This window comes from Crocodylus siamensis, chromosome 11, assembly GCF_052110815.1.
Source record: "Crocodylus siamensis isolate JL-2025a chromosome 11, ASM5211081v1, whole genome shotgun sequence".
NCBI classification, from domain to species: domain Eukaryota; kingdom Metazoa; phylum Chordata; order Crocodylia; family Crocodylidae; genus Crocodylus; species Crocodylus siamensis.
The window spans coordinates 48,687,534-48,700,553 of record NC_143405.1 but is presented as its reverse complement, the minus strand read 5'-3'; the positions used below and the strand labels follow the sequence as shown (position 1 = coordinate 48,700,553).

At 55.2% G+C, this 13,020-nt stretch overlaps 1 protein-coding gene across 6 annotated transcripts in view; it reads right to left on the bottom strand.

The window, feature by feature from the left end:
• PLXNA1 (plexin A1) overlaps positions 1-13,020 on the bottom strand; it is a 233,419-nt gene that overhangs the window by 121,186 nt on the left and 99,213 nt on the right. For all 6 annotated transcript variants that reach the window (XM_090022932.1, XM_090022938.1, XM_090022936.1 and 3 more), the window contains exon 4: positions 4,558-4,698. In XM_090022932.1, the coding sequence (XP_089879058.1) occupies positions 4,558-4,698 (141 nt within the window). The remainder of the gene's footprint in view (positions 1-4,557; positions 4,699-13,020) is intronic.

Sequence of the window (13,020 nt, the reverse complement as noted above, 5' to 3'; positions counted from 1 at the left end):
GATCTCAGCCCACTCCCCAGTAGAACCGATGCCCAAAAAAGAAAATCATCGCCACATGACTAGCCCCCAGGTTGGCACACAGGGAAGCTACCCCATGGCTTGAAAGAGTCATAGGGGGTGAACCCACCTCCCCCAGTCTCTCCAAGTGGGAGCTGGGCATCATTGCCTGGGGTAGCATACAAGGAAAGCCTGCTCCCCCTAGCCAGGCTGGTCTTGTGTGCTGCACAGCAGCCTCAAGCCTAGCTGCAACCCGCACCCGCTTGAGGTTGGCAGAAGAGTGCTCTCAAGGAGCTGCGTGAATCTCAGAAGCTGAGGGAGCCCTAGGGGCTCTTTACTCCAAGACGTGGTTTCACCAATCTGACGTGGCCAGACTTAGCTTGGTCACATCCTGCGCTGAGGCACAAGCAAGGCCTAGTGGTTCAAAAACAGGTCTGCTCCCAGCAACGTGCATCCTTGCCCTGTGCCTCGGTTTCCCCATTGGTAGAAGGGGGTGACAATGTGCAAGGAAGGGAAGAGGTTGCTTTCGCTGGTGGCTGCAGAACCTAACATGCATTTCAGCCACAGAAAATACAGTAGGCACACCCCACCCAGGCAGCAACACCCACCCCACTGCTCCATGCTGCCAGGCCAGCAGGGAAAAAGAGGCTCATCCAGACGCTGAGCACACAGGCTGCACGTGATGGCTCCAAGGCTCAGATAAGGCCGGCCAATCAGAATCTTCTGGTTTGCATACTAATGAGAACACCTGTAGCGCTCCAGTTTTTGTTTGTCCCTTCCATTGCCCTGGGCCCAAAAGCAAACAGCAGCCAGGAGAGGAGGAGGAAGAGGGTGGGGGCTTCATCCCCCCCCAGCCACAGCACTTATCGCTTCCTCGGAAATGTCACGCGTCCTTCCCCAACCCTTCTGCACCCAGATGGGGTGCTGGCTGGTGCTCAGCCTTCATCTCCTGCTACTCTTGGTGATAGCAACAGCAAAAACAAAACAGAGCATCCCTCTCTATCCTCCCCTCCGCCCCCGGGGTTCACTGAGCAAGCCCCTCTCCTTGCCATGGCACCCCACTATCTCTCACTCCTGCCCTCAGCTCTGCAACCAGGTGACAGCAGGGAGGCAGCCAGGAGCAGCTACATTTCAGTGACATTTCCCTGCCAGAACTTCTCTAGCCTCTAGGCAACTTCTCCACAATACCCGTCTTCCCTCCAATCTCTCTCTCTAGACCTCCTGGGGAGCAGGACACTTCCTGGTGCCCCTTTAACTGGAGTCTACAAACTTTCAGTCTGAAAGGCACCATCACATGAACACTCCCACATAACCCAGCAACTCCACCCAAGTGACACCTGCACCAACCCCTTCCCATCACCTCACGCCTGGACACAGCTGGACGGCACTGGGGCAGCATGGACTCCGGAGAGGGGGAGCTCTCTGAGGACAGCCTGCAAACCCAGGCATGTGGCTTTCCCTCTCCAGCCCTCAGTAACAGGGAGGCCCCTGCACGTAACTGGCTCTGTAGTACCAGAAACAGCACCATCCTCTGGCTTCTTCACATGTTTCCACAGGAGGCAGCAGCTTGGACCTTGCCCCAGTTCCATCAGCCCTTCCTAGCTCCCAGCCGTTACTGGCCCAGGCACAACCCCTGTCCATCACAGGCAGGACAGCCTGCCCCTGGGACCTCCTGGCTAGCTCCAGCTCAGCAACAGGCCAACAGGAGTGGCTGCTCCATGATGGATGAGTTGCAGAGCATTTAAAATCCCACTGACATGCTGGAAGAGAGGCCAAGTAGAGGAGGCAGCATGGGGCTTGGTGCAGAGAGATTCCCTATGGAGCCCCTTCCCTGACCCTTGCAGATACCAGTGCTGGTGGACTTGACTCTAATGAATTTCAAAGCTTCTTTGCACCAAGCCCTGCAGTGCTACCTGGAAAGCCCAAGGTTTTCTCCAAGCCTCTGGTGGCCTATAAACTAGAAACAGGAACTGGAAAGAGGAGGAGGGAACGGCCTGCTCCATCCCCCGGGGTTGTCTAGACAAGCCAAAGGCCCCAGTCCAGCATCCCCCACCTGGGAGAACGGCCAAGCCGCCTCCTCTAGTCCAAGTACAACTGTGGTTCCACCCTCGCAGGCTCCAACCCAGAGGGAGACTCGAAGATGGAGACACACCCGCAGTTGCACAGCCCGGATGCAGGGCCCTGACACCACCAGCCAAAAGGTCCGTTCCAAGGGGCCAGGAGTGGCAAGGGCCTACTGCATCCTGGTTTCCCCCACACCCCTGCCCCAGGCTCCAGCCCCACTCTACGTACGGCTGCAGCCACGGTTAACGGCACTGTGAGGGGAACAGAGCTCCCAGGAAGCCAAAGCGTGGGAACCCCAGGCATAGCATAGATGGGGAAAGCTCCTCTTCACACGGTGAGAAGCCAAGGCTCTGGCCTCAGCATAATAACTCCCATGCAGCCAGCACCCTGGGGACCCTTGGTGGGAAGAAGTGAGCAGGCTGAGTCCCCTTTTGTAGCCCTGCAACTGCTCCAAGCCCAGCAGAGCCAGAGTTGATGGGTTGTGACAGGGAACCCAGCAGCTCAGAAGCCTGCCCACGGCTCCCGAACGGTTAAGTGCACTGCGGGACGCTTCCTCACTCTCTGCCAAAGCAAGACCACCGGAGGCCATCCTGCTATCTACCTCTCACACACCCTACTTGAAACAGCGTGTGCTGCATCCAGCCTGCCTAGCAACTGCAGCCAGAAGCCGCTAAGCTCTCCTTACCCCCAGGGCCAGCAGGTTAAAAAAAAATGTCTGGGACAGATAACGAAAAGCCCTTCAGAGGCAGTGACTTTGGACAGTGCTTGTCCATGTACCTAGTGAGGCATGTGGAGGCACATGTGGGAATGGAGCTTGCCTGGAAGAGCTTACAGGAGACTGGTGCTTTTCTCACTGCACCTGCCCACCCCCTCACCCCACCCCTCCATCCAACATTATCAGGACAGCATGTGACCCCTCCAAGGGGCAGGCAGGCCTGGACCCCTAAGGAAAAGATGTGGAAGGGGGAGTCCAGCAGCTGCCAACAATCACTACTACCTGGGGCAAGGGACTACAGTCAGGACAGGATTGCCTGTGCCTGTGTCTGCACTTTACACAGACGGGGCTGAGCACTGCAGCACAGCCCCTGTATCCGCCAGCCCCCTCCAGGCTCCGCTCTCAGCCTGCACTGCTGTCCCAGCCAAAGCACAGGGGGTCCAAGGCAGACATCTCTGGGTGCAAGGCAGCCCCGCTGGGCTGCAGGAGCCCAGTGATCTCAGCTATCCTTCACGAGCATTAGGCGCCAGCACACCGCTGCCCTTTTGACAGGGTTGAGCCGTGTAAGGGAGGCCTGCTCCCAAGGCTGGGAGAAGACAGAAAAGGGGCAGAAGGGGACAGCGAAATACCCAACAAGTCACTGCCCTACGAAGGAGGAAGCAGTCACTGCAGTGATGGGTGACAAGGTAAAGAAAGCAGCAGAGGGAGCCTGCAGCAAAACAGGGAAAAGGTAACAGGGCCATGCAGCAAGGCAGCTGCCAAGGGACAACCCGACAGAGAACAGAGCTGCCCCCTCCCGACCCCCCGAGCAACGTGCCGAGATTCCAGTGATCCTCTGGAACAGAGACCTCTACCCCGATGTGGCAGCAGCTGTCCCAGTACCCCTAGCAGAGTATGTCTGCCCTGTCAGAGGGTCTCCCAGTCTCCAAGGAGCACTCCAGCCCTGCCTTTTGCTTAAGCTGTTGAAAGAAGGACCAAACAGCGACTGTGCCACAGGTTCGTGGCCACCAAGCCCAGAACTGACAGACGGACCGATGCCTTCTACACTGGCTGGCCTCAGGCAACTCTTTTTGCAGAGCTGGGGGCTGCCAAGAGGTGATACCGGTACCTCCCAAGGGAAGTGCAAAGGTGCAGAGAGCACACTACCTCCTGAAGGAGCCAGGCCCACATGTGTGCGTAGGCATGTGCCTTGCGTGCCAGTGATCTTGGGCTCTCATGACCACGTGCAGCACTGCCAAGTTCTCGTATCAAACCGCGGCAATGGCCCAATTGTCCTGTGAGACGATGAGATGGAAGGAACCCTTCTCTGATCAGCTCCTGTCTCTGCTTCCTCCAGGACAGTCTATGAGTCCACAGGAAGAGCGACCAGAGCCAAGAGCCAAAGTCTCACAGGGAAAAGGAAGGAAGTTGGGCATTCAAGGCCCACTGCACTTTTAGGAGCCAGCACCTCAATCTCATAGGCTCCCTGGGAACACCTTACAAAGAGGATGGTACTGTCAACCAGCAAAACCTCCTAGTCAACTGTGCTGGCCTCCAGCTCTGAGGAGAGGCAAAAGGACAATGACAAAGCTCTGGAAAAGGGGCTGCAGCAGCAAGGCTGCTTTCACTCAGGCATGCAGTGGTAGGCACATGCTGGGGTCCCCTGTTGTGTACAATCAAGGTGAGATGGCTGCCACCCCTTCACTCAAGCAGCTCCCCTCATCTGCCAACATCATCCCAGTCTTGCCGGCAACACCGTGTTCATGCCCCCCCCAACACCACCTCCCCACCTAGGCAGGTACCTGCTTTTCAGTCATGGCGTAGATGTGCTGGCGGTCGGGGCTGAGCACCAGGTCACGCAGGATGGAGCTGCCTTCATGGGCCACAACATTCTCGTACTGCAATGCTGAGCGTCCACCGGCACTGGATAAGTCCACCAGGATCTGCAGAAAGAGGGGAGTGGGTTAGTACTCTGTTGTGGCCCAGCCATGCTGTAGTCCTGCCAGGAGCTGGGGGCACGGGGGCAATGCACCACTGTGGAGAGAGCTCCCCAAGGACAAGGGCTGAGAGACTTCACACATACACCCAAACCCTGCCCAGAAGCCCATATCACCTCCCTGCTTCACCCTGCACTGCCCTTGTCTCCTCTGACACAGCTTCCAGAAAGAGTTAGGGGGGAAAACAGACAAGTCCCATCCAGCCCACTACCCCTTCCTCCCAGGGCCAGGTTGTGGCTTAATCTCCAAGGGCTTCATGCCACACAGGCTGGGGCAAAGTACCCCCAGAGAAGAGGGAATGTCCCCTCTGGGACAGCAAGTGGCTGCACCTCCATCTGCTCAACCCTTTGGTTACCTTCACCCCCTGCTCCTGGCTCCACCCCCACGGACCCCTCCAGCATCTACCCCTTCAGATCTGTGCACACAGAAACCATGTCCTGCTCACCAGCACAACGCCAGACCACTCCTTTCCCCCCATCACCAGAGCCTTGCAGCCATCCAGGGATCCTGTTCTTCCCAAAGTCCCCTCCAGTCTGGCTTTGGCAAATGAGGAGCCCAGTACTTGATGCAACAAACCACGCTCTGTCCCACATAAGCCACAAAAGGGCTTGTGCACCCTCCCCCTATAGCATGGCACACCTGGACCACAGCTGCCCAACAGGGACTGGACCTACAAGATGGGGCTCTCACTGCCCTGCCTCAGTCTTCCTCGAGATCCAAGACACAGGGCATTGCTCAGAGCCAGGCCTGCGGAAGTCTTTATAAGAGACTTAGAAGCAAGGGGCAGCAGAGGGGCAGAAAGCACCCTTGCCCCGCAGAGCAGTATCAGGGACATGGCAAACAGTAATCCCTTTACACACACAATTACATTACAGCTCTTCCTAAGCACACTGGTGTGACACCAAACAGGTGGTAACCATGTTAGGAGGCTTTACAGGGACAGAGCCACTGTGAGGTGGGGACTCGGCTCAGCACAGCTAATTCCCAGAGCCCACTGCCACCCTGTGCTAATGACAGTCGCCTCCCAGCAACGTGCATCCTTGCCCTGTGCCTCAGTTTCTCCATTGCTCCTCAGGCAGGCTCTGGAGCAGGGATGCCCAAACCAGGTCATGAATCCAAACAACATGGAGTTACAAGCCCCTAACTCCTCTGAGCCTGCAATTATACCAAGTATCCCTATTAACGAGAGGCAGAGCATTACCATGCCTCTGCTGCTCTAAAGTAATTGCCCTCTCAGACACTCCGAGGTGAGCGCTAAACTGAGACAGCTGATGCCCAAGTGGAAAAGGCTAAATTGCCCTGGTCTAACTCCTGGTAATTGTGGGCACAAGGGCAGGTAGCACAATACAGCTTCAGCACAATAAAGACATGTGCAGGTAGGCGGTAACGGGGTGTTTGGGACTATCAGTGGGGTCCTGACAGGGAAAAGTTTGGGAGCTACTGCTTAACAGACAGGGAAAGATGGCTATGAACTGGGCCTGGAAACCTGGGGCACAAGGGTTCTCCACCACAGCCGCTGGCCCCTGGCTCTGAAGCTCACTCAGGCTCAGGCATGTGGCTCTAAGAAAAGGAAGGGCTATTTTGAACAGTGTCAGCACCCAAAAAGGGGTTGTTGACTGAAGTCAGGCCCAGTGAGGCCCACCATTCGGAATAAGCCTCTAATTTCCAACCCAACAAAGCCTTCCTGGTTTTGACTTTCCACAAAAAACATGCAAGGTTCTAAACTGGATCTGAACTGGCCACGGCTGCTGCGGTTACTTAATGCACAAATGATGCATTAGGAGTTCTGCAAAATGCGACTGTGGCAATCCTGATCAAACTATGGACCATATAACACCACTCTGCCCTCCATACTAATTTGACAGTGACATTGCAGAGATACATTCCCTTTCCTCAAGAGCATTAGACTGGTTAACTACCCTTAAACTGGTCTTATAATTGTTGCTCCAAGTCAGTCATATTCAAGAAGACAGCCCAGTGGTGGGCAGAGCACACACAGCTCACCCCACTGGTGACCGCAATTACACAAGCGTGCCCCAAGCACCATGGGCTGCCCCAAGCAATGAGAGGAAGGCAGGCGCTCTCAGCACAAGGAGTGCTGGATCCCAGCAGGACTCATGCCCCACTGGGAGAGCCAAGTGATCCTCTCCCTGTCCCCTCAAGCAGCACCCCAAAGCCCCTGCAGCAAGCACCCACCTTTCCCTCCTCTACTCCCCCAGGCCCTCCAGAGAGCAAGCCACCCTCTCCCCACCCCAGCATCCTGCTGAGTTCCCCTCCCACCCACCTCCCCGTACCCCCACAGACAGCTTTGCAGCTCAGTTTCCCTGCTGCAATAAATAGACTCCGGCATTTGCATAGTTCCCAATCAGGCGGAGGATACGGGGCTGGGAAGGCAGGATCCCGGTGTGCAGCTGATTAGCATGGAAATGTATGCGGCTCACAAACAAACCGGGGCCCGTTTAATTAGAGCGGCGCCTTTGATTCACTGCCAGCCTCCCGCGCGCACCAGCCCCGGATTATTTTTAGTCAGTTTTACAAAACAAATGTATTTAATTAAGAAAGAGACCCCTGAGCTACTAGAGAGCGTGGGGCCTCTGCCTCAGCAAGGAGACAGGCTGCAGGGGCCGGGGGGCACAGCTCTCAGAAGCCGAGAGCAGCGCTGACAACTGCCCAGGCAGGACAGTTGATCTCCCCTGCAAGCACTGCCCTGCACTCCCCTCCCTGGTCCTATTGCTCCCTGCCTACACCTCTACATCTCCTGCAACTGCTAACAGGGGTCCCTCTCCCCTCCCCAAGAGAGGGGGCAGAAGACACCCCTCCTGATGTTACTACATGGCCTGATGCTGGAGTAGAACAACTTCGCCCCTTTCCAGGAGCCTCTCTGTTTGGATGCAGGACCTCACAGTCAATCCTCCCTCTGCAGCAAACCCTGAAGAAGAGCCCCAGATTCTGCACTCGTGCACAGCCTCACAGAGGATGTAGGGACTCCACACTGCTAAGTTCAGCTCCTACCGCCAGCACTGCCCTGCCACAGCCCTCTCCAACTTACACCCCAATCCTAGGGTCTACTGCAGGCCGTGTCCGTGAGCCCCCTGGGGTGGGGGGCTCTGATGAAGTGCTTTAAAGGAGCAAGGATGGTTTCCTCCCAACGCGGAGGGCTCCCCTACCCTGACCTGACAGGCACGTGACCCATGCTGCCCACGTCCATATGGTTCTGCACTTGTACAGCACCTGGCACTGGGGCTGGCGGCTCACCTGCAGGCCTCTTAGCTGCTGCTGCTGCAGTGATAAGGGACAGCGATAGCAACCAACGGGGGCTCATCCTCAGCAACTCCACCGTGCACATCCCGCTCGTTATCATTACGCACGCGGCTCTCAGCAGTTTGGCAGCCCTGACGGGCAGGCTGGGGCGGACTCTGCAGCACGCACGCCCACATATAGAGCATCGCAGCTACGGGCACTCCACGGAGGAGTCTCTGCTCTCCCCTGCAGGGAGACCAGGGCTCCCGCCCGCACCATGGCAACGTGACAAACGCACCTCTCCAAGCCTTTTACAGGCCAGAGTTGCAGCACAGAAGAATCAATATAGTTTTACCCTGGTTTTAAAATAGATCTATGGGCTGATGTCGCTCTGGCAGTAATTTTTAACTAGTGGGGTAATTTCCCCATTACATTATTGCACTGCGCAGTGCTGGGAAATAGAAAGAGACGTATTAAAAAAATAACAGACGTTAAGCACTTCCAGTTAATTTGAGGCTCCAGGAAAAGCCTAAAAAATAATTGCTCAAGTCAACAAGGGATGGAGCTGAGCCCCTAACGACTCAGGGGACATGAGGAGGGAGCAGTGTGCAGAGGGACACGTGCATGCATACACACACAGCTCTGGGCATCAATTCTGCAGAGGAAGGAGCTGCCGCAGGGAGTGAACTGTCTGAGCCCAAAGCAGCTTTGGGTTTGGGGAAATGGGAAACACTAAACTGTTTCTGAAGTGGCCCAAATGCTAAAAGGTCGTGGGGCAGAGGGAGCGGAGGGCTTTTAAAGGCACAGAAGTTTCACTTAAAGTCCTCCATGGGTCACTTAAAGAAGCTTGGGAAAGGCACCAGTCCAGAAGCTGAGAGATATTTCCATGGTGCACTTGACCATCCCCATACTCAGGGGCAAAGCTTTTCCATGGTGCAACCTCATGCTCCCCAGGCCTTTACTGACGCTCCAGAGCTCCATGTCCACTTGGGTTTCATGTCCTTCCCAGGCCCTTCCCTTTCATTCTGAATTCAGAAAAGGGATGGGGAAGGAGGAACACAGGGTCTGAAGAAATCTCCTTGCAAGACGAAGTTGGAGGCTCAGACCTGGGGGGGGGGGCGGTGTTGAACACTAGACTAGAGAACAGATCGGAGGAACCGCTCTGCCGTGGGTCATGCAGATGAAATGGGGCTTCCTGCACCGTGATGGGGTGGTCTCCTCCAGCCCCACTGCTTGTGGGGGAGCTCCATGCACTGCTCTGATGTATGAAATGCAGAACATACACGGAAAGGTGCCAGCTCCATACACGGAGCTGTGTCACCAACAGCTCAGAGAACCTAATTCCATCCAGGTCCCTCCAGCTCCCCTCCCCAGCAATGGGGAATTTGAGGAAGGGGGAAGAGAGGATGCAGGTTAATCAGAACAACCCCCTTACAAAAGCGGTTTCTTCCTGCCCACCCCTCTCTCTTTCCACTCAGGGGAATAGACATTTACCAAAAAAAAAATCTATTAACCTTCCTGCTCATCCTGATGCTGATAATTACCTAATACTAATAATTACTCACGCTAATTTCTCATTCAGAATTCCTGCCCTCATTCTGCCTGTCTCGTGCGAGTGAAGCTGAGCTAAGCCCGGAGCCGGGAGACACGGGGCTGCTTCAAGCATCAAAGGCAGGAGAGGCAAAGGGGAGGCCGGGAGGATACCTTTGGGGGGGAGGATGAGACTCCAGGCCTCTGAGGGGCCTGCCAAGTTTGGAGAAGCAGGCCCATACTCTGACCCCACCCAGCTTTAGAGAGTAATCCCAAGGGTGAAGGGAGCAGGGTCATCCAGAAAACCTCTTATTCACAGGCTGTTGCTTGTCTGGTGCTCCACCCAGAAGGCCAGTCATCTCATCAGGAATAATGCCATCGCAAACACAATCTTCGGAGACCCCCAACCAGACCTGAGCAGCTCACTGGAAAGGGGCAGAACCAGCACCCAGCACAAAGTCTGCAAGCAGTCAGGAGACTTGAGGAAAGCCAGGCTGATTTACCAGGCCCGGTGAAACTCTCTAAGCCAGTGATTCTCAACCAGGGTGCAGGGGTACCCTGGGGTGCTGCAAGATCTTTTGAAGGGTGCTGGGAAGCATGAGGAGATAAGGGAGGTGTCAGGAGATAAGCAGATCAACTAAGCCAATAAGTGCAGGCTCAGGCTTGTCCCTGCCTGGATGATCCTCCATCCCCACTCTTCATGGAAGGAAGCACTGTAATCCATATGCTCATGTTTGAAACAGGTGCCATTCTGTTCACAGAGGTTATGGAGGGGAGCCTCAAGTCCAGTGAGGGGCACCTCAGGTCCAAAAGGGTTGGGAACCAGTACTCTAAGCTATATACAGAGGATTTAAGTGGTGCCTGAGTGAACTGACCAGTGTCCCCCACCTGACATCAGGGTGATCCCAAGGCTCGCCATGCTCCAGGTCCCCCAGCTCATGGGGTGCATGTCAGATGTACCATCCCTTAGATCTAAGCAGATCCCTCACCCTCCCCTTCCCTCTGCCAGCACAGCCCTGGAATATGCCCAGAGCTCTTCCTTTGCCTTTCCAGCTCCCTCCTGCCATGCAGCTGGACTCCCGGGCAAGTCAGGAGTGTCTGCAGTAAGGGGGCTGGTCCCCTGGCTCTACTCCAGCATCAGTGCACACACACCTTTAACATAACTGCTTCCTGCTGGGCACTGCAATATCTCAGAGGGATTAGACCATGCTTCCAGCTGCTACCACAGCTGCTGTGCTCCCATCTCAAGAGGGCAGAGCCTCAATGCGTGAGACTTGCCACTACAAGTTACAAGGCGAGAGTTTTAAGGGATCAGCTTGAAAAACACCGAGATCTCTGAAATCTGTGTGCACAAGGATCTGCACAACTCACTGCCTGAGTAGGACCGATACGTGTGCGAGTACATCAGCAGTTTTTTCTTTTGCAGTTACAGGGACTGCACTTTTGCAGATGAAAGTTCGCAAGGCCCTACTCAGACACTGGAGCACCCAGGGAAACGTGCTCAGAACAGTTGTTTCAAAGACTGCCCCGAGGTGAACCCTAGCTGTACAAGGAGCTCTGTGGAAAGAGCTGGGTCAGGTCTGCAATGGTGGGAGACATGGCTGTGGCAATGAAAGACCACGGGGTGCAAACTCAAGATGGGTGTGCTCTCTCTGCCCCCCACCCTGGGAAGTCCTGCTCCCTTAAGACATGTGCAAATGCACCAAACTGCCCCATCCCTCAACTCCAGGTCTGTCCTTCCTCCCCCATCTCTTGGGAGATGTGTCAGACAGATACAAACCCAACACAGGGATGGGCTAATACTTCTCAAAAGCAAAGGAGCAAGGAGAGGTGCAGTCTCTCAGGGAGTGTTAAATCAACTCCAGGTAACTCACTGCCAGCAAAGATCAGGGTCCAGTGCTGTGGCTGGAGATCTGGAAGAACTGTTATAACTTCTGAAGCAAGAGTTACTCAGAGGAGCCAGATCTCCTGTTCCTTGGTGTATGCCCAATGCTTAGAAAGGTGAGGCTCTCCTTCTCCTCAGCAGTCACACAGATGGCAACTGCAACTGCACTGGAGACTTCCTCCAGTCTCTCCACTGGCAACCACTGCTGGAGCTGGGATGCCAAACTAGACAGAGCAGTGAGGCAATACTCTGGCAGAAGGATGCAACTCAACCCACTGGACTTCAGACCCAGGCTCTAGCACTTGCTCCATTCCTTACTGGATCCGTGGCTGCAGGTCATTTTCCTGCTCCAGGCTATGGCATGGGACAGAACAGAGCACAGATGACAGCTGCCTTAGCCCCAATCTGGCAAGGGAAGAAAGTTCTCCAAACTGCATGGACACTAGCTCCAGGACCAGTAGGTGCTGGAGACAAGTCAATCCAAATCTGCTGGAAAGGCAGTGGAGTCCAACTTGCAGCCCACCTTGTAGCCTTGCTGCCTCGGCCTGAGGTTAAGACAGCTCCCAGCCCTTCTCACCTGCCCCACACAGTCCAACTGCAGCCTCGCCAGGAGTTTGCATCAGCTCCACTTGAAGGCAACATCCCTAATGATGGCTATGAATCAAGCAGTCGGTTTTATCATCATAATTGACTTGTCTGCAGCTGTTTGCAACATGTCCAATCCCAATAAAAGCATGAGTTATGGGGAAGGAAGGGCTGCCAGTGCCATCTCCAGGAAGGAGCTGTCACCCATCCAATCCCATGGGGACCCTGGCAGCAGAGAGAGGAATGGGATGGGACATTGAATCACCTTAGGGTGCAGATGGGCTGCGCTGTTATGTGATGACTTGAGCCAAGGGTGGGCTAAATACAGTCCATGGGCTGAATTCAGTCTGCCAAGGGATTTTATCCAGCCCACAGTGGGTCCCTCAGCTCTACCTGGCTGAGGTGCACGGGGCCAACCAGGGCAGAGCTGCGATCCATTTCTCACAGGTCCCTGCGATGGGCACTGGTTCCACAGGCAGGGGCATGTGGGCAGCAGATCACAGCTGTGCCCCAGGCCCAGGCCCTGGCCCTGTGCTGTCACCACCCTGCGATCCTGGCCTCCCATCCGGCTCCCAGATGCTGCTCCCCACCCACCTGCAACCCCATCCCATCTACCCAGTAAGCACACAGGCCATCAATCATGAATTGCACAAGCAGCTTTCAACAGCTCCCAAAGAGTCAGACCCCCACACAGCAGGGTCTAAAGTTTTTCAGTGAAACCCAGGGGAACACTGGCCATGATGCCAACCATCCCCACTTTTGTGGGTAACCCCCTTCATCCATGTGGGACCAATGTCAGCATTCTCACAATACTTCAGTTCACCCCAGAATGAGCCTGGGCCATGGCAGGATGACGTTGAGTTGCAACAGGATGACTACACCCATGACAGAAGCACTATGCATTTTGAGATCTACTCCTTAATGACATGACCACCTGTTTTTCTTATGAGACCCCCAACCTCATTCAGTGCCCAGGGCAGAGAAGGTTGCAGGAGAGAAGAGGAAGGTGCTGGGCTGGGCTCAGTTTC